General features: G+C 49.3%; 6 protein-coding genes across 6 annotated transcripts; 5 read left to right on the plus strand and 1 right to left on the minus strand.

Annotated features, from left to right (window-relative positions):
• Positions 1 to 547: 547 nt before the first annotated feature.
• Positions 548 to 2,107, plus strand: TRIREDRAFT_110263 (uncharacterized protein; the record flags this gene model as incomplete). Its single annotated transcript, XM_006967770.1, has 3 exons — positions 548 to 550; positions 670 to 1,386; positions 1,451 to 2,107. The coding sequence occupies 3 exons, from the start codon at positions 548 to 550 to the stop codon at positions 2,105 to 2,107; spliced, it is 1,377 nt and encodes a 458-aa protein (XP_006967832.1).
• A 964-nt stretch (positions 2,108 to 3,071) lies between these two features.
• On the plus strand, positions 3,072 to 3,776 carry TRIREDRAFT_66751 (dehydrogenase; the record flags this gene model as incomplete). The annotated part of the gene is made up of 1 exon (XM_006967771.1): positions 3,072 to 3,776. The coding sequence occupies one exon, from the start codon at positions 3,072 to 3,074 to the stop codon at positions 3,774 to 3,776; it is 705 nt and encodes a 234-aa protein (XP_006967833.1).
• A 2,394-nt stretch (positions 3,777 to 6,170) lies between these two features.
• On the plus strand, positions 6,171 to 8,176 carry TRIREDRAFT_110265 (uncharacterized protein; the record flags this gene model as incomplete). The annotated part of the gene is made up of 2 exons (XM_006967772.1): positions 6,171 to 6,661; positions 6,739 to 8,176. The coding sequence occupies 2 exons, from the start codon at positions 6,171 to 6,173 to the stop codon at positions 8,174 to 8,176; spliced, it is 1,929 nt and encodes a 642-aa protein (XP_006967834.1).
• A 509-nt stretch (positions 8,177 to 8,685) lies between these two features.
• TRIREDRAFT_123260 (uncharacterized protein) lies at positions 8,686 to 9,936 on the plus strand (the record flags this gene model as incomplete). Its single annotated transcript, XM_006967773.1, has 2 exons — positions 8,686 to 8,714; positions 8,976 to 9,936. 2 exons carry the CDS (start codon positions 8,686 to 8,688, stop codon positions 9,934 to 9,936), a joined length of 990 nt encoding a protein of 329 aa, XP_006967835.1.
• A 315-nt stretch (positions 9,937 to 10,251) lies between these two features.
• TRIREDRAFT_110267 (uncharacterized protein) lies at positions 10,252 to 13,916 on the minus strand (the record flags this gene model as incomplete). Its single annotated transcript, XM_006967855.1, has 6 exons — positions 10,252 to 10,827; positions 10,911 to 11,205; positions 11,344 to 12,032; positions 12,102 to 12,131; positions 12,246 to 12,805; positions 12,869 to 13,916. The coding sequence occupies 6 exons, from the start codon at positions 13,914 to 13,916 to the stop codon at positions 10,252 to 10,254; spliced, it is 3,198 nt and encodes a 1,065-aa protein (XP_006967917.1).
• A 5,140-nt stretch (positions 13,917 to 19,056) lies between these two features.
• TRIREDRAFT_66758 (uncharacterized protein) lies at positions 19,057 to 20,466 on the plus strand (the record flags this gene model as incomplete). Its single annotated transcript, XM_006967774.1, has 2 exons — positions 19,057 to 19,365; positions 20,320 to 20,466. Coding segments are annotated over 2 exons (456 nt in total), but the record flags the coding sequence as incomplete, so codon positions are not given.
• Between the last annotated feature and the right edge of the window lie 321 nt (positions 20,467 to 20,787).

A 20,787-nucleotide genomic window follows, 5' to 3' on the forward strand; every position in this document is an offset into this window, starting at 1 on the left:
ATAGAGAGAGAAAAGAAAGATTAAAAGACTGGTATTTTCGGCTCAGAGTGTTGTATAACAATTTTCAAGCATGTTGTAGTAACTCATAACCGAACAATGTATCCCAGCCATCGTCTTGATCCTTCGTCTCCGGCCGCCTCCACACGACGCCGTAGCCGCTGTCCGGTCCGAGACTTGCAGCCATCAAGAAGATGTGCTCTTCCGGCACAGCAAAGAGAGATGAGACCTTCAAAAATCACATAGCTTATCATAAATGTACGCCACCATAAGCATGAACTCACTTAATCTGCGTTCACATACAACAGCTCCTCGTTTAATCGAATCCTGCCGTTCTTATGTAAGCACTACTTCTTCCAACGTCTCTCGTTCCCGTCTTTAATCCCGGTTTCCTCTCACTCACTCACCGAGTTGATGTTGCCAACTCCATCTCGCAATAACTTCTACTTTCGGATCACATCAGTTCTCTGTCGCCATCAGAGCTCTATCCCCCACCAGTCTTGAATCTCTCGCCGATTACAAACCATAGAGATTCTTAAGCAGTCTCGCAATGGTTCGTTCAGTCAGCCGGAGTAAAGGCTGTGCCCGCTGCCTGCAACGCAAAGTCAAGGTGGAACCATCTCACAATGTCATGCCGCAACTCAATGGCTAACAGGTTGATGCTATTTCAAGTGTGACGAGAAGCTGCCGCAATGCTCCCAGTGCCAACGGATGCGACGGCCCTGTCCGGGTCCACAGACGGGCTCAATCTTTGTCCATGCCGTAGCAACAGAACGCGGTCCAAAGGCGGAAAAGGCGAGGGTTCGGGATTCAACTGCCTATCAAGAGGTTCTGGTAGCTGCTGCGCCGCTGGCGAGACATGTTCAGTGTGCAAGCAGGGCTTCTGCAGCGCCCCCAAACGCATATCAGCCGTCTGTTGCTCCGGCCTTCGATCAGCTATTCCTTTCCAGCTTCATCAATTCGTTTGCCAAACCTAGCGCCGGATCCGAGCCTCATCAGTCATGGATGAATCACCTGCACGAGCTTCTGGTCACCGGCGATGTACCACTCAAGAGCTCAATACGAGCCGTGGCCACGGCTTTTCATAGCAGAACGGCGGGAAATCCTGCGGCTCAACATGCTGCTGAGCGTTGCTACGTTGCCGCCTTACGAGCCCAAAGAGCCAGGATAGCTCCTTTCCTGAGCCTTCCCTCTTCGCGCTATGTGCCTGATGATCAAGAAATATTCACCTCAATGATGTTGCTGTATTTTGAGCTCATCAATCCATCATCGACTGCTAGCTGGCTCAAGCATATGCAAGGGGTTATGAGCTTGCTGGTGTTACGAGGCCCGAAGAGCTGTCAAACTGGTGCTATGCATCTTCTCTTCCGTTCCCTGAGGTTCCTCGAGGTAAACTTGATCATCAATCACCCTAGAACAGTTTGCACATGATAAGCTAATATGGTGTTCTTAGGCCTATGTTTCCTTTCGAAACAAGAAAGCATCAGTCTTTGCGTCTGAAGAATGGCGTACCATCCCTTTTGCCACCTCTGGTAAAAGCGACATAGACAGGCTCATCGATATCCTTCTTCTAGCCCCGTATCTTTTCAGCGACAAAGCGTCCGATGGGACTGCATTTATCCCAGGCTCTAACATCTCCGTTGAATGTCTTTCGGCTCAGTTGAGCGTTTACAGGGAGCGGTATATACAAAGTATTCTTTCTGCGCAAGAAAGTAGACGGCATATGAGCCAAAGCTCCGATGAGAGTGAAGAAGATGATTGCAACGGGTGCAGCACTTGGATCGATGGCGGAGGAGACTTTTGCACATCAATGCCCGAGTCGTTGTTTTACTCTGCCAAGCTCATCATCGACTATGTTGCTTTCAGAGAAAACGCAAAGGCGTTTGAGGAGGTCCTCGTGGCTGAGCAGTTTCTCTATACGTCCCTGTTGTTCCGAATAGCCGAGTTGGCCAAAGAGGGAGGGGAGCTGCAGGTGAATGTTGGGACTTGCGTACAACTGGCATTCAGCCTTGAAGTCGTTGAGTCGTTTGGCCTTTCGTCTGCTTGTCGAGAGCAGGCTCGGTTCCATTTGAAGGAACTTGGGTGGGAAAATGTGCCTACTGTTGTTTGAGTCGTTTTCGTTTCCTTTTCTATTCGTTTGGCGGTGTTAAGCCAGGGCTAGCGGGATCAATATATGAACAATACATATATATGAGGAGACAGTAGTATTTATGCTCCAAGGGTCACCTTTGATGTACACACGATGCTTAACCTTGATATGCTTGAACACCAGGTGATATGACCGACAGGCCGCTTGCTCTCTTACCGCACTCTTCTTGTTTTCCTTTGTTGAAACCGTGCCGTCATGATTGATCGCGTAACTGGTCAGGGACGAATGTAATCCAACCAAGATGAGAAAAGTGATTTTACAACAGCTAGTTGATATACATATACGTCAACAAGTTCATAAATTGAGTTTGTAATCTGCAAAGGACATGAGTCTCAAACCTGCAACGACTCTCCTACAAAGTGCTTGCAAGTATACACGAGTATAGATTTGTAGAAGGCAACCTCTTGCTAGAACGGTTGGCCAATATATATGTCGACCAATAGTTTGGCGAGGTAGCCGAACATTGTGCCAGTTGTCAAGCTGCTATTCGGCCAAATTCGACCGACCAGTAAGAGATTGAATGGCGTCGAGTAGGCAATGCCGGCAAAATCCAGCGTTTGCCGTTTACGGTACGAGTGTGGGAGGCTGCATACTGGCGTCCGCGGAGATGCTGCGAACTATGCCTCAAAGAGGTCATGTTGCCTGTCTCATTATTCAGCTATTGGCTGAGTAATTATCGAGAGCATGTGAAGACACCCTCTGATGAGGAAAGAGTTGGCGATGATGGAGGTTTTGGTGTTGCACAAGGTGCCTAGCGAACGTCTATAAAGTCAGGATGCCTGGGTCTGGCCTCCTTGTTGGACTTGTCTCCAAGAACAATCAGCATCAGCATTCAGTTGATCATAGACACTGCATAGCCAGCAATTTCACAACAGTCTATTTGAGCATATTCATCACTTATACAACACACTTCAGACCCATCACGATGTCTTTTCGATCAAACAACTCCGTTGTCATCATCGGCTCTGGCCCAGGCATTGGTTCGCACACAGCCGCCATCTTCGCTTCCAACCGATTTAACAAGGTCGCCCTCGTGGCTAGAAAGCCTGCCCAGCTGGAGAAAGATGCAGCTTTCGTGACTGCTGCAGCCCCAGGGCAGGTCGAAGTCAAGGCCTATCCCACCGACATCACCGACAGCAAAAGACTTGCAAACACTCTTGAGCAAATCACCAAAGATCTCGGCACCCCCGAGTTTGTCTTGTTCAACGCGGCCATCATTGCCGTGACTCCTCTGTTGGAGGTTGATGACGAGAGCATCCTCACGGACTTTAAAATCTCCACCATTGCTCTCCACAACACCGCCAAGTGGGCGATTCCTCAATTGGCTGCCTTGGCCAAGGAGGATCCCTCCACTAAGCCGACTCTTATGGTGACCAACTCTCATCTTCCCGAGACGCCCTGGGAGGACCTCTTTTCTCTGTCTCTCACCAAGGCCTCTCAGAAGAATCTGACTCTGTCCCTTCGACAAAAGTTTGGCCCCTTGGGCATCCATATTTGCTTGTTGTCCGTTGCTGGAGGGGTTGCCGATGAGAACCCTAACCTGAACAACAAGAACGTTGCGAACAAGGCTTGGGAGCTGTATAGCCAGGATAAGGGCGCTTGGACTCAGGAGATTCGCATTAACCCATAAGCGAATTGAAGGATCATGATCAATGACTTATCGAACGCGATTCTGGACATTGCTCAAGATAGACGATAGATAAACTAACGCGATATATCGTTCAGGTGTAACAGTTGTCGTCTCTTATGTCTCGATGTTCAACAAACATAAATGAACTCCATGGAAAGTCGTGAGACACCCTGCGACTGCATACCCGCCACATGTTGTAGATTGTTCATTATTGCTGAACCGCACGAGATCTACGGATATGTTTCCAGCAGGACTTAAATCCACGTTTCGATGCTGCAAGGCTTGTTTCAAACGGCATGTAGTTCTTCCAACCAATGGTGAGAGCTCGATGGCTGTGATTATGCCTTCTAGGGACTGAGGCTGTGCCTGGCTCCAGACGAGCCGTCTGCTTACTGTGAGAAGAACGTTGCGCCCCTTTCCAACGATACATTTCACTTGATCTACGTATAGTACAGAGCAATAAAGGGTACTTTCTAACCGATCTGTTACCCGCACTTTTGAATTGTCAGTACGGAAACGGTTTGATCTGAGCATAGCGTACACAATATTACTGTAAGGAAATAGTTTGCGTCTTACTGCCGCGGAGATATTTTCTTCCAATATTTGTGAGCATTGAATGGTAGTGGAATAGGATTAGAAAGCATCAACGCTGATAAATCATGAACTGGCTAAACAACCAGCAAAAAAGTTATTGACGATATGGGAAAAGGGTGGGATGGCCGAGCGTGCGTTGGCTTTCGTTGACGGTGTCTTGAGTGGGCGATGCGAGATGAAGGCGGATCGACCGGGCCCCGGAATGAGATTTAGGCGTCAGGCACGGAAGATTCTCTGTGTGCCGTTTTCTTGTTAGCACATATGGCCTCAACCGAGGTGAGAGCTAACTGTTGGTATGAGCCTCAATAACTTCTTTGAGGGATCAATGACAATGGCAAGGCCGGGCAACATTACTCTTTGAGGGCAAAGCGTCCGGTGCGGGAAGACCGAACACCGTATCTCACAACCATTAGCCTCTGCAACCATCTCACTGCTAGATTCAACCCGTATCCTTGTATGGTGCTGAGGATTTGGAAGACAGACATAAAAATGTCAGTCGACGCTATAAAAAAGTTCGTGAAGAGAAGTTGCCTCCTTTATGTGGTGTCTTGTGACTCGTGGCTTCGTACAATCTACGTTCCAGCTCTTCTTCAAGGACATTCAAGTCTATGATGAACTACCTCCAACTCTAAGCCCTCTCACAACTTGAGCATCGTCAAGTCACCAACTGTAGCTAGCGTAGGCGGCAACAGCACCAATGTAAGTGGTCATATCCAACCTACATACTGAGCCTATAGCCAACGATATCTGTGGTAGATGTATGTCATGCAGTCATTGCCCTCTCATCTACGGTCACTGGCTGGCGGTATACTCGGCATGTTCACCCGACTGTGAGCAACCATTCTTTGGACTGTTGACCGGTATACACTTCTGTCAAGAATTCTCTCAAGACGCAGGTCAATATCTTTACGCCTTACGCGAGTGTCATCTACGTTTCGCTCGGGTTCGCTGCCTTGACTTGTTATTACGTTAATATTTCCATGCATTCGTACGCAGTGACACTCGCCACAAATGGAGTATGATAGTGAAAGGCATCGTTTGGTCTGTTGAGGACAACCAGACGCTTCACTCCAATCTCGTCGGCAGATGATGGTACGCAAATGTTAAGCACAACGCTGGAAGGTTACGGCAAAATTTGCCTGGCTTACTGGGCACATCTCTAATCGACGAAAGCACTAATAAAAGGGGGAGTGTTGGCATCTCTGGACACAATCCATTCCTTGGTTGAAAAGGGAAGATTTACCGGTCGAAATAGCGAAACTGAAGTGAGGTATCAACTCTCTGGTAAATAGCGAGCTTCAATAGATTTCGGCATTCGGCCTTCCCAAGCGGCGAAAGCCACCGTTCGTCTCAGAGCACAAGTGTACTTGACTTGGCAGTCAACCCATTTCGGGCGAGAGCGGCAAGGATAAGCGGCGAATGCGGCGGCAGATTGGTGACTGTTATGCGGGGGAGAATGAGGAATCTTGCCTATTTAGCTCAGCTCGATGCAGGACGGTCGCCCGATTATATAGACTATGTGGCTTGCCGTGAAGGATTCCGCCTGTTTGGACGGCGCTTATGCCGCATTCGATTGCTCTATAAGCATAGAAAAGACGTCATGTTGCGATGCCAACCAGCAGTGGGTGTGTAGCCTGTGAAGCTTGATATGACGAATTGTATGTGTAGTTTGGATATATGAAGACTTTATCAGGGGCAAGAAACTCTTCTTGATCCGAAGCAGTCTCAACTTTGACTAAGTTCTGTGAACAAGGAGAAAACGATCTCTGTACCGTGAATTATCACGGAAACACCACAATCATGGCCGCAGCAGTCTCTGGCTTGCAAGGATGGCATCCCGGTGAAATCGCCATGCAGACGAAGCTGGGGTATGCCGATGCCATGGCAACATCATGGCGGTACATCGAGAATGCCATGCGCGAACAGCATCGCATCTTCCACACATCAAACCTGCCGTTCATCCCCATTACAACTCTCGATGACGAAGGGCGACCGTGGGCTTCCATCGTTGCTGGTGCTGACGGAGAAATTGAATTTGTCGAGGGTCCCGACCTCAAGACTCTCATTGTGAATGCTAGACTCTGGCCTGGAGAACCGCTGCTGGATACTCTCAATCAGTGGGTTGATAGGAATGGCCAGAATCCGACGAGCCCTGAGAGATACTTGACTGCCGGAATTGGAATCGAGTTTCCGACTCGAAGGCGCAATAAGTTTGCTGGCTATATGGAAGATGTGAAGCGCAAGACGGAGTTGGACTTTCGGCTCAAGTTGAAAGTCAATCAGACAACCGGGTATGTATCAATACCCTCAATTGCTCAACCTTTCTCAACTATCCGTTCAACTGTGACTAACATATGATGGTAATTAGAAACTGCCCAAAGTACATCAATGTCCGTAAGCTGGTTGGGCATGCAAAGACCAAACCAACCATTGCCTACGAGAAGCGACACATGGCACAAGTTGAACGACTGCCACAAGAAGTCATTGATTTCATCACCGAAGCTGATACAGTCTTCATCGGGTCTGTGTACAGGTCCGATCCAGCAACGGCTGACAAGTTCCCTTCGCATACCGGCATGAACGCGCGTGGTGGATTGCCTGGATTCACTCGCGTGAGCCCGTCCGATGGTCGCACCGTCGTGCTGCCTGACTACTCCGGAAACAGATTCATGTCGAGCCTCGGGAACGTCGAGAAAAGCAAACAAGTGGCACTCACCATTGTGTCTTTCACTACCGGCGACGTGCTCTATCTTACCGGGACTGCGGAGCACCTCGTCGGCCCAGATGCACTTGCAGTCATGGTGAAGCACGCAAGCGTCACTGTGATGAAGACAACAGGCTTTATCTTTGTTCGCGATGCTCTTCCCGTCCGACAACAATTCAGCTCCGAAGTCGAACGCAGTCCCTACAGTCCCAAGGTCAAATACTTGGTAGAAGAGCCGGAGGGGCAGGCGAATGCTATTGGATCGCACAAGGCAAAGTTGACCAGTGCAACACAACTTTCACACGATCTCGCGGTGTTCAGATTCAGCGTCGATACCAAGCCGGGAGTAGATCCAATCAAGATCCGGCCCGGACAAGCTGTGGCTCTCGACTTCATGGACTGGATAGGACCACCAGCATACCAGCACATGGCCAACTCTGCGCCAGGATCGGTCAACGACGACCGAGTACGGACATGGACAGTTTCCAGTTCTCACGAAGATGAAGACGTGACGTGGTTCGATATGACGATGCGCAGGATGAAGGGAGGGGCTGTTACAGGAGCATTGTTTGATGTCTTGGAGAGGCACTCCTTGAACAAATACGAACGGCCAATCGCAATCACTGAAGATGTCGTTGCAGAGGTGGTTGGAGTCACGGGCGACTTCTTCCTTGGGCCGGACGATGTCAACATGCTCTGGGTGGCCGGCGGCATTGGCATCACGCCTTTCCTCTCCATGTTCAGTGCATTATCCGATCGCAGGGCCAAAGCCAACGGCGATGTTGTACTTGCGCTGTCCACCCGAGAGCCAGATCTGATGCTCCGCTTAATTCAGTCTTCTCTCCGCAATGCAGCCTCAAGCGTTCGCATTCGGATCGATCTATTTACTCATCAGGAGATGATCGACACGGAAGGGATAGACCAGAGGAGCATACAGATTGTGTTGCACAAGGGACGTATTGGGCAGGACTATTGGCCTCAGGTGGCCAGTGGCAGAGATGTCTTGATATGTGGCCCAGGGGCCTTTGGCGATGTGGCCATAGACGGCCTGAGAGCAGCAGGAGTGCCTGAACAGAACATGTTACGGGAGGGATTCTATTGATCTAGGTAACAAATTAGATAGCTGGAGTCGCAACTTACTGGCCCTCGTTATCTGATCCTATACGGGAGATGGCTCGGCGACTTTCCCTGTCAGTTGACATGGCACTGCTACAAGCCAAGCGCCAATAACGGAACCAGGGCAACGATAGAAAGAATGCACATGCAGGTAGCTTAAGGTGCTGTGCGATCGTTTCGCTCGCTATGTTGAAAAGGCAAGACCGTCGCGCTATTAATCGTGTAATGAATCCACAGGATGTACGTACGGTCTGTCTCCACGGCCACAAGCCCCCTCCCGACCTAACTTTCGGTGAACTTTCGGTAGACTTTACACAACCCGAAGCACCCGATCTGGGCTAAGTAAGGTAGGTAATATATTAAGGAGGGTTGGGTATATAACGCCAAATGTTAATTTGTAGATAGGGGAATCCTCGGTGATCTCCCTATAACAAACCTCATTGGATAGTATTCCCAGCCGCTGGATGGTCCTGATCCTGGCTTGGCACAGCGAAAATGGGTGTCTTCATATGTGTGATGCAAAAGTACGAGGATATTTACAGATACCTCACACTCTGCCGCAGAGCGGGCACCAATAGCCTGGCCGATGACCAATAAGTTTCCGAACTCGTCAGACAGAACATTGAGAAGCCGTTCTGCTGTTATCATTCATTGATGGTTGATGTCGGCTCGCTTTTGGCAAGCTTTTCCTGACACCGAAGTGGCTCTATCAATATCATTCGTTTGGTAAAGCAAGAAATCTGCCTCTTTTTGTGCTGCAGAGCTTGGCAACAACATTATTTCAGGTTCCCAGTCGTGAACTTCGGCGCCATGAACAGAGAGATCTATATCGAGCTTGGTTGGGAAGATGACCTTGAGTATCATTTGCCCAACGAGGTGGACAAATTCGGGCGCCCAGTTCCTCACCGAAAAGCAGTGACGGGTACTGACAGACGAGGAAATGCGAGCTTGATGTCAGTGGTCGGCATAATGCCAGTTGTCGTACACGGGTTCGCTGACAACGAGCCACACACGCTTGTGATATTCGAGTGGAATATCATCTCTGGTGTTCAAGACTTGCGCTTTAAGTCAGTGATGATCGAAGTATCATTCCTGGCCCATGGCCCTCGAGGTGAAGCCGAGAATGAAGCTCAAGAGCTACGCCACGCTGGCTTCAGTAGCCACTATTGGAATCCTGAAGTTGTGAAAGCCGTTCCATCCGGTACATCAACTTACAAACGCTCAACACGTCATATTGGCGGCAAGGAAACATATGAACTGGGTTTCAGTGTCGGCTTCCAGCCTTACTTCTCGCTGAGCCCCAAGTATTCTTTGGAGCGTGACACAAGCTCCGAGATCGTCGACGCTATCCGTGTCACAGGCCAGCCGTTTGTCATGAGCCCCGACCGCAACCGACCAGATTCTGTACGGTGGATCATGCTTGAGAACGAATCTAAGCGCTCAGGCGTGCCAGCGTATATGCGGACGGCTGTTCTGCTTAAGCGTCAGCCGAACGACAACGGTCTGTTTCTGGGCACCGTCAAAGTCGAGACACACATATCTTGGTGGGAAGACCTCAAGGAGAGAAAGCGGAGGCTCACTGGGCAAATAAGGCGGGATGAGCCAATAGTGTTTGATCCTCATGTGGTGCAGTCGTCGGCCTTTGACAGCAAGAGACAGCAACTTGATGAGGTGGACTTGGATGCCGAGTTTCAGATTGTGGACGAGGAGGTTACAACAGAGCCTGTGAAGCTACCTATGTATTGAACATGACAGATTTTCTTTTTTTTTTCTTCATTTTTTGGCATCTATGAAATGCGATGTTGCTGGCCCTGATCCTAGAATTGTAAGGCATGTTCTGGAGGGGACTTTGGGACCGAGTAACTCGGGCTGACCCGCGATAGATATCACTACCTTACTAAAGAAGAATTTGCGAGCAGTATCAAAATACCTATACTGAATTAATACATCGTAGGGAAAGACACCGCCACATTCTTTTGTGTATCAAGGTTAAAAAATGCAGAAATTTCCATGTCAGTCCTAATGTAAACATATCTTGAAGCTTCATGAATACCTGAGCCTCTATCGCCTATTTTCAGCATAAAGAGCTGACTTGCACCATTTAATAACTTCATCCACATCCTCAACGCTATCAATTCCAAGCAGATTCGCTACGTTGACCCACTTGTTTGGATGCTTTACCAGGCTCTGGAAGACGATGTGCATGCCGTCTGGGTCAGCTATGTCTTTGTCGCTCTCGCCTTTGCTCCTGAAACACCAGAGAATGAGGGCAGCGAAGCCGGCGGCGAGAGCAGTGGCGACCGAGCTGCCCTTGGTCTCTCCAAGATCAGGGATTCGCTCTCCGGGAAACAGATAATGGACTTGGGTGGGATCAACAAAAGTCGACTCGCCGCCTGTCTCCTTCGCTGAGCCAACAATCCTGATGTAAGGTGTCCTGCTGCTGTGCGGGAACAGGGTGTCATTCTTGACAAAGCCTGCTTTGTCGGCAGCCGCGCAATACAAGAGGATTTTCGCATCAGCGGCTTCTTTGATCTTTCGCTCCAATTTGCTTATCCCGTCCTTGTTGTCGTCTGATGCCACCAAACTCCAGCTCATGGAGATGATGTCGACTCTGTTCTCGATTGCCCATGCAATAGCCTGAGCCACAATTAGTCCTAGAAACCGAACTGGCGAAAGTAAGGTCCGTAGAGGGGGGAAAGGAACAAGTTGTTCAAACCTACATCTGCAGCCTTGTCGGCATTGTCAAGCTTCTTGGGATCGTGGAAGTCGGCCAATTTGGCAACAAAGAGCTCCACGCGCGGACACATCTTGTAGATCATCTTGGCCATTATGGTGCCATGGCCCCTTTCTGAATGATACCACAGTTTCTCATCGCTGTACGGTTTTGCAGGTGGCCATCCCGGATGATGCACGGAATGTTCAAACTGACGGATGTCGATGCCATCATCAATGAGTGCCACCTTGACTGGCTCCCATTTCTCAATCTCGGGTGTCTGTACCCATTTCCGGACAAATCTATAAACGGCTTTAAGCCAGCGATTCTCTTCCCTATCGCAGAAATCGGTTAGTTAATTGGCCGTTTGCCGGTCCAAAGTCCAGATGACTTTCCGACCAGACATGTTCATAAGCGAAGTGAGAATGCTAAGAACTTACAAGGCGGTAGAGACCTCAATTATCGTGCCATCGCTATTGGTCACCGTCCGCACAGTTCCTTGATGGCTCGATGTGGGCGATTCCATGAAGATTTTTGCTTCGAACTCGAGACTCACAATGCTTCCAGGGCTGTAGTCGTCCACTTTGGTGGTGGTCTTGCATAGCCTTGACCCCATAGTGGAAGCTACATCGTAATCAGCGCCATACAGCCATTTCCGAGATGTCGCAGTGGGTATTTCCCTGAAATTCAAGCCATCGAATAACTTGCCCTTATCCGCCGGTGGTCTATTGTTGCCATCAGAATTGCCATCTCCCCCGTTTTTTCCAAATTCATGCGACACAGCGTTGGCAGCAGTGACCGTAGCGACGCCGGTGTTACCCAAGAGGAGATTCAAACGTTGAGCTTCAAGATTCGCGCCCTCTCTTTCTAGTGAAGCCAAGTCTTTTCGATATGTTTCGATTTTCTTCCTTTTGTCTTCAAGCATCTCTGGGTAGGGGTCCGGGTCGTCTCCATTCTCGTTGGATATGGCAAGGTTTCGGACATAGTCTTCGAGGTCTTGAATTTCTAGCTCACACGTCTCCATGATCGATGCAAGGACCAACTTCCGTCGTATGAGCTGTATGTTCTCGATCAACTCTGTCTGGAAGCCATCCACTATTGTCTTATAGACACCGTATTCCTCCAAGCCCTAGCTTCTGATTAACAATCGCAAACCCTTATTGCTGACGTTCATCAGCTTCAGAGACGGTAAACTCACTGCTACGGTTTCCAGATTCACGCGCAGTAGCTAGCAAGGGGTTAGTTGAATTGTTAGCCAATTTGCTAGAGCACAGCCGCTGCTGGTTAAGTTGCAAGAAGCGGCCGGGTGTTGAGATTGAGTGGGAGAGGGAAGAAGTCCTACTTGTCGTAACCTGCAAAGGCCCGTATTGGATGCCCAGCTTTCCAGAACAGCTCTACGCCCGGAAGAATAGAGTGTCAACTCCGCAATTTTTGGGCATGAGGCACAAATGATGCTAACGCTCAAGTCCGGTTTGTTCCAGTCCAGATACCGGACGTCGAAACCTGCGAGGCATTGTTGAATGACTTGGTCGCTACATGGCCGTTTTGAGTTGTCCTTGATAGTGACTTTGAGGATTCGTTTCACGCCCTGCTGCTTCAGCATCTTGAAAATTTTGGTTAACGATAGCATATCGTTCTGCCACTGGGCAATGATGCGATCATCATCATCTCCATGTTCGTTGGCGGGCTCGATTTCTTGTCGTAAAACAGTGCTGCTTCCTCCTCCCTTCCGTACTGCCGGGTGGGTAGGCTTATCAGTTTGAGAAGACGCGGACCTGCCAATCTGCAGGTCCACGTGAGATATAACATGTGTGCCCTGAGGAATGAATTGTTTATACGTTTCGTGCGACTTCACCATGATTGGATAACCTGGTCTCAAAGGCCAACTCTTGCCATCCTGATCTTCACTCTCAGTCAGTAAAGGCCGCTTGTCAAACAATGTGTAGTGCCGAAGACAATACTTACCAGCTTTATCCCCAAAGAAACAGGCGCATGCATCTTTGAATCCACCAACAAAAAAAGCCGACTCGATGAGGTGACTCTCTATACTCATTGAGGCCTCGTTGTTGGGGCTTGCGCAGCAGGCTGTAGGCTCCCGGAATGCCGCTACAGAGTTCTTGTTCGCCTCTTCCGGTTGGAATTCTGCTTTGGTTCGGAGATAGTATAAGAAGGGTGACTCATCATTGTCATTCTTGATCTTCAATGCTTTGTCGCACCGCTCAATTAGCCTTATAACGAGCATTGTAGCGTCGGACACCGCCTGATTGTATTCCATGGTGAGAACGTGGCAGCGTTCGCATTGATTACCGTTCGTGGGATTGAGACAATGGGGTTTATTGATGACACCGCGTTCGTAACTCACAGCATCGTGAAGGGGCGTGTTGCCATGATCGGGCGATGCTTGGCCGATGTGCTTTTTGTTACGACAGCGCTTTTGGCAGAAGGCTGCCTCATTTGCGATAGATATGAGCTTTTCAGCAATATCAGGCCTGTGGTCAATTGCCAAGTGTAAGCAATTGTCCCCATCGTTGTTGGCGTGAGCAATTGCGCGTTGCAGATACTCCTTGCCCCCATCGTGATCGCACATCGTTTCAATTAGGGAGGAAACCCTGTCATCGTGTGAGGTAAGAGCATGGTGTAGCGCCGTTTCTCCAGCATTGTCGACTTCGCTGATCAACTTGTCATTGAACTTCATCGCCAATTGCACCATTTTTTGGGCCGCAAGCTTGAAGTCCTCGGCATCAGGCGCTTCGCGGTCTTGAGTCTCGACTTGCGTCACGATCCAGTGGAGCAGTGTTTGGCTTCTCTCCTTAGAGTCGATCACACATTTTTCCAGGCGATCTCCGTATACCTCAATGGAATCGATCGGTTGAGCTTTGGAGACTTTCGTCCGGATATCTGCCAGTAGGCCTTTACGAATGTTCTCTGTTGACTCTCCTGTTGCCCTTCCTCGTCGTCGTCCATTATCATTCTGTGGCTGCAGATGGTGCTGCCGCCATCGGGTCGCGTGCATGGCGTATGCAAGAGAAAACCATATGACTGACTGAATAGCTGTATGAATGGTAGGAGAATACTCTGTTGGACTTCATATGAAGGTGTGGATGGTGTTTTTGATGATTTAAAATGAATGTGAGCTGGCCGGAACTTTTGGCCGCCGAGGACGGTATTAGGAGGCTCATGCGATTCACCCATCCATGATCTAGTGCTATACACCTATTCCGACGTTAAGAAAGTGATCACGAGGGCCAAAAGAAACTTGACTGTCCGAAGGAGCACATCATTCAGCTGGCATCTTGCAAGCCACCCTCTCATTGATTGGCTCTAAGAGTGGCCTCATTGAAAGGAGTGTGTTAAGTAATTTACTCGGTGATATGTCGGTGCCACTCACTCTGTTATCGGCAGGTCTGGCTGGGGTTGCACCGCATAATAAGTAATGAGACTTCAGTTACATCCAATGAGAAACCTGCTGACATCGATGGGCGGCATACATGTAATGGGAGAGAAGGTTTTTCTTAGCCAGAGAGCTCGGAAAGCTCCTATTAAATAGCACACTAAAGAGCTTCAGATCCAGACATTGATTTAGTCATTGTCTATTTACCACATTGTCAAGAGGTCATTCATTGATCGAAGACTTCATCGCGACATGAGATCATCTATGAGACAATTTCAGCTTGAGCGGCTCAGGTTTGCTCGCCGCCAAGCCTCAGTGGCAGAGCCGCGCCCAGAGTATCATTCGACAGAACCGAAGAGTAACAATCTCGCACCAGAATCTGAAGGCAGCTCTGGGAACAGGGATGAGGTTCTCAAGAAAACGTCCCCAAACGACCCCAAGGTTGTAATTGAGCCTCAAGATACCGTATCAAGATCAAACAGTAGTCATCAGCGTGGCAACAACGAGCTGTATTCGTCGGAGGCTGAGTACAGATCCACCCATAGCATTGCCCTTCGAGTTCAGTAAGTGACCATTTGAGCACCAATTTCCGCAAGCGAGCTCAATACTAAAGGTCGCCTAGGGTTATCAGTATCAATGGGCTAGATGGCAAGCACGCGTGGCGTGGTCACAGCTTATCAGCAATGTCTCTCGATTCCTCCGAGTTTACGTTCGACTCTAGTCTGGTGCTTGATGAGGATTCGCCCGAAACGAAGATTCAAGAAGCCGCCTCAAAGCTCCTCGACTTTGTAACTAGGAAGATTGATGAGACGACACACGAGGTATAATGATCAGAACGGTTGAAATATCTACAAACATCTAGCTCACAGATACTATCAGGATATTGCCATCGTCTTCATCGCACGTGATATTGGTGGAACACTGCTAAAACAAGCAAGTTTCCCCCTGTCCCAATTCTACAGAGTACGCAGGGTGTCTAATGACTTCTTGTTCAGGCTCTTATAAGTGCTTTTGAGTCACCTGAGCCGCTGCACGAACGGATAATTAAGAACACTACTCATCTCGTCAGTTTGACACGTCGCAATACTACGTCCTATGTACCATGCTTACCAAGTTGCAGCTATTTTTTGGCACACCTCACCGGGCCTCAGAGCAACTACCATGGGACTATACCATCTCAAACTTGATCTATCAAAAAGCTCAAGGCACCTCTAGCAGATGGCTACCGAACGTAGTGCGCCGTCTTGCCATTTTTCACCAGCAACTAGCCGATCGGTTCGAGTCGGTAAGCCGCCAACAAGAGTTCAGATACGTCAATTATTACCAAGAAGAGTCAAAATCTGGATACCACAGCGTTGTAAGAAAGACCCTAATTTGTAGTTCAATTTGGCCAACGAGAGTATCCTAAACATAAATCCGCTACAGGTTATACCACAGTATGCTGCTACGTTCGGCTACGATGGCGAGAGGCAGATCGGTCGTGAGGAAAGCCATGGTACCCTCGCGAATCTGTCTCAACCCGACATTGAGAAGGACTTTCTCTCGATGCTACAAGATGCAAATGCTGGTATGACCTTAATAAGTTTGTTTGAAAGACCTGAATCACTGATTAATGGAAGCCACGAGGAGCGAATATCGAGAGTCATTGAGTCTACTATCAAGATGCGGCTTAGGGGCGTCACCGCCGAGAGTGTCCAGGTCAACGTATATGAGCCTTTGCGACGTAATACTATCCACCAGCAGCTTATTTGGCCAATGTGACCTTAAAGCTCAGAGCTCTTTGAACACAATTACGGCAATTCATCAAGGGCATGCTTGGGACTCGGAGCTGCGGCTTGATGAACAAGAATTTGCACGCAAACCAGAAGCAGTTGCAAGATCCATCCAGATAGTGGATCTTGAGGATTGTGTTGTTGACACCGCCGCCTTGTCAAGCTCTCTGATGACATCAATTTTACAAAAGCAACCAAGGAGCCGATACCGATTCATCACGCTCGTCAATTATCCGCCAAGACGAGTTCCGGCCACGAAACTGCAGCTCTTGGTGTCCCTTGCTCACCAGTACCTGACGCACTATCCCCGCGTCTTCCGACGAGTTCAACCGGTCTTCAAGAATGTTCAAGAATCTATGAAGACGAGTAACACATTGTGGAAGGAAATTTGCCTTGAACGATTGATTAAGACTCTCCTTCGATATCATGGAACTGACCTTCCCTTTATCATCATTGTCCGGCCAGATGATGAAAAAAGCGATGGGCCTGTTCATGAGGTAACATCAAACTTGCTTTCATGGGTCAGCCAGTCGGAAATCTACGCCAAAATATTGGTCGTTCGATATCACAGGCCCCAACCGGGTAACTTGGGCATAGGTACTGCATCTGATATCAGGACTGAGGGTTTTCGGCAACGGAACGCCTTGAGAAAGGACCACGAATCTGAAATGAAAGAAATGCTTGAAAGCAACCGCAGACTGTCAATCTTACGGCCTGATTTGACCAGAATGCTTGAAGGGATACGAATCATGACTCCCAGCCAATGGATCCCAATTTTCGAAAACCTTCTCTTTGCTTCCACTTCACTGGCAAATATTGTTTCTCATGCATCAAAGAACGATCAAGACATCACGGATCTCATGCTGGACACAGTTGCAGAATCTACCAATCCTTGGATTAAGTCTTGCCTGGGATGGATTACGCATGCGGTTCGGCCACTAAGTTATGCTGAATTTCAAGCGATATTGATCTACGAGACCGGAACTTCAAATCACGGTGACTTCTCCTCAGTCATTGTGGAGGAACTCCGAAAGTTACTGCCAGGGCTCGTTGAAACAGACGGCGACGTCATATACTTGGCAAGGTCCGAGATAGTAGCACTGCTTACTGCTAGGCTGCTGCGACAACGAGAACGAAGAGACTCCACCGCTGGTGTAAGTGGCACTCAGTTCGACGACTGGAATCATACGACATGCCATCCCGACCTCTATATCGCGAGGTACTGCATCAGAGTCCTTCGAGATAGCTTCAACAACGAAGCTTCGGAGTCTAAGGCATACGCCGATGTTCCCGATTCATTGGAGACAGTTGATGATAGCGAAACGGATATTTCGGCATCTGAGGAGGAAATGAAAGAAAAAGTGCCACCGCCTATGCTATCATATGCAGCTGAGCACTGGCTTACACATGTTCAACTCTGGATCGATGGTTCAGAAACGCCAAGCGAGCACTCACACGAGGAAGATGAACTGAAGTTCATCACAGAATTTCTTCATGATTCAAAGATTGTCAATTGGTGGCTACGATATCGGAGAGTACACAAAGGAAAAGATGCGGAATGCGGAGGCGAATATGACATGGTACAGGCTGCAGATATTCTCAGTCTTAATCCGCGTACTCGCCAGGGTGCTCTGAAGCTTGCGACGACTGTACAACTTGCCAGCGACAACAGGTCGACTAAGGAAACAGGAGACACTGAAGAGCCTCTTGCTTCTATCTTCATAACATCAGCTCAGCTAGGAGATTCCGGCATCTTGGCCAAAATGGATGGCGGCATGCTGGAAGAAATACTCCCCAAGATCTTCCAAACGGGCGCTGATACGGCACTTTGCTCTCTCGCAGAGGAAAAGAAAGAGTTCGTACGGCGGAATTGGTGGACTGCGATGAATCAAGCAATCAGAATGGGCAATTTGGGACTCTTCTACAAAGAAGGCGGCTGCGCCAATAGCAACTTTGAGCCATCCATATGGTACGAGATCGCGGAACACGGAACATACCTCCCGGAAGACGCGTTGAAATCGTTGAAGAGTGTATCGCTCGAGGTTAGAATGGAGATACTGCGTCTTGCAGCGACATCTGGACACTCAGCCCTCGTGCAGAAGTTGATCGAGGCGGGTCTGCAGCCGAACCAGGGGAGTTCACCGATTGACATCCCGCTATTCATGGCAGCCCAACATGGTCACTACCAGATTGTTGGTCAATTGCTCGCCGCCATTGAGGGAGTAGATGCTTCTGTCGGCCGGATGGAAGCATCACACTTGACGCCTTTGCATACCGCCAGCGCCAGTGGGTATCGTGACATTGTCGGGCTCCTCCTTGCACATTCCGGCGCAGCAATTGACCTTTCGTCCCAGGATCGTGGGGGAAACACTGCTCTTCATCTTGCTCTGGCAAATGGACATGAAGAAGTCGCTGTTAGCCTATTAATGGCACGCCAAGAGCCACCTACTTACACCACTGTTACGGATGCGGGTTCTGTTACTTCAGTGTCTGCTTTGGACTCTCAAAATCTGCAGTTGCACACGCCCCTCATGAGCGCCGTTCAAAGTGGTTACCTCTCCGTCGTTAAGATCCTCCTTGATCGTAAGGTAAATGTCAACCTTGCAGATGAGAAGGGTAAAACAGCTTTACACTACGCAGCTGCCCTCGAAATGCACGAGATTCTTTCATTGCTGCTTGGAGTGTCGGGCGTCGATTTGGAAGCACGCGATAGCAACAATACTACGCCTCTACACGAAGCTTCATCACAAGGACGACCTGAAAACGTCAAGATGTTACTCAAGTATAAAGCAGACCACACTGCAGTGGACGATAAGGACCGCTCTCCCCTTGAATTAGCAAGCGAGGCAGGACATACTGTGACGGCAAAGATCCTCCTGCCCTTGTATGGCCGTCGCCGTATTACAGCAAGCTTTCTCAGAGCTGTGTCAACAGGGAATGTCAAGATGGCTGAGCTGCTGATGGATGCCGGGGCAGACATAAACGCCGTGATGCCTCAGACCCAATTGACAGCGCTTCATCAGGGGGCTGCAAGATCCGATGCACGACTGGTGCAGTCACTGCTCCTGCGAAAGGCCGAGTTGAATCCCACGGATCAGCATGGGCGCACTCCGCTGTATGAGGCTGCTAGTCGTGGTGCAGTGGACTGCCTCAAGCTCTTGGTCGACGCCGGTGCCGACATCAACGTGCCTGACTCGTCGGGGGTCACGGCCATGTTTGCAGCGGCCACAGAGAACTACGAGCGATGTGTCGACATCCTGTTGGCCGCACCAATTCAGAGATCGACACAGGAAAAGAACGTGTACAGATTGGATGCGATATTGAGAACCTCGGCGTCTGTGTTGCGCAAAGTCCTGACACGTATCTCGGGTGATCACGGCGAGTGGGACGTCTCGAACTTCGCGCTGCAGCAGCTCTTGGAAAGTGGCACCAATGTCATGGAAGTCCTAAGTACTCTTCTTGACTATGGACTAAAGCATGAGGAGATCATTGGCAATTACGGCACAATGTTGCATTATGCCGTTTACCAGGATCAACCTGACATTGTATCATTGCTGGCGAAGGACGGCCGTGCTCGTCCGGGTGTTTTATATGCCGAGCATGGGACGCCGCTGCAGATTGCCGCCCATTATGCTAAGCCAAATGCCCTAGCCATCGTCAAGATCCTATTACACGAGGGCGCTGAAGCCACACTGGGAAGCGACGAGATCGGCTCTCCTCTACACGCTGCAACAGCCATGGCGGAGAGATCGTGGTACGACAACAGCGCTGACGCTCGGTATCTTGAAATAGCCCAGGCGATCATTGACCACGAACCCTCCACAGTCAACAAGGTAGCCGGCGCCTACCCTACGGTCCTTCAGTCTGCTGTTCGCCTTGGTACTGTCGAAATGGTGCAGCTGATACTAGAAAACCATCCAGATATGAGCATTGTGGAGGGGAAGTGGGGAACGCCGCTTCACCTTGCCGTCCACTTTGGATTCTGGCGAGAACTGGAATTGATCCTGAGTTGTAACGATTGCGACCTGAACCAAGGGACACGCGACAAGGAGGGCAGACTGCCATTACATATGTTGCCGCGAAATAGCTACTGGGGGATGTCGGACTATGACATGCTGAAGGGCGATGAGGAGGAGAACAGAATTCGCGAAGTTGACAATCAGCAGCGTCATATGGTCCATTTCTGCGCCGGACTCGAGAATGACAGATTGCTGGAACTTGTTCTAATACATCAGCCGGAGGCACTCGAAAAGGTTGATATCGACGGTTGGACACCACTTCATTGGGCATGTCGCCACAGATCGTATGATACAATCAGACTTCTTCTGGACCGGCAAGCAAACAAGAATGCTGTAACATATCGCGGATGGCGACCAATCGATGTTGCAAAGTATCACGGCCTCGGCGATTCTGAAGAGCTTAATCAACTATTGAGACCCGATAGTGGCGCAAGCAACACGGAGGCTCCGATACGGTGCTTGGAAGGGATATCATACGATGATGAAGAGGCTGTGCCAGTTACAGCCGCACCCCGTCATTATGGGTATACTTGCGATTCATGTGGTTGTGTCAGTATTTTCCCACTCCCTGACCCGTCTTTTGGAGAACTTTATCGTTGACAACTTCTCTGCTAGCAGATGATTTATGGGCCACGCTATCGTTGCGATAAGTGTAACAATTTTGATATGTGCTTCAAATGTTTTCGTCATGTCAGAAGCTGC

The sequence above is a fragment of the Trichoderma reesei genome (genome assembly GCF_000167675.1).
Source record: "Trichoderma reesei QM6a unplaced genomic scaffold TRIREscaffold_19, whole genome shotgun sequence".
NCBI classification, from domain to species: domain Eukaryota; kingdom Fungi; phylum Ascomycota; class Sordariomycetes; order Hypocreales; family Hypocreaceae; genus Trichoderma; species Trichoderma reesei.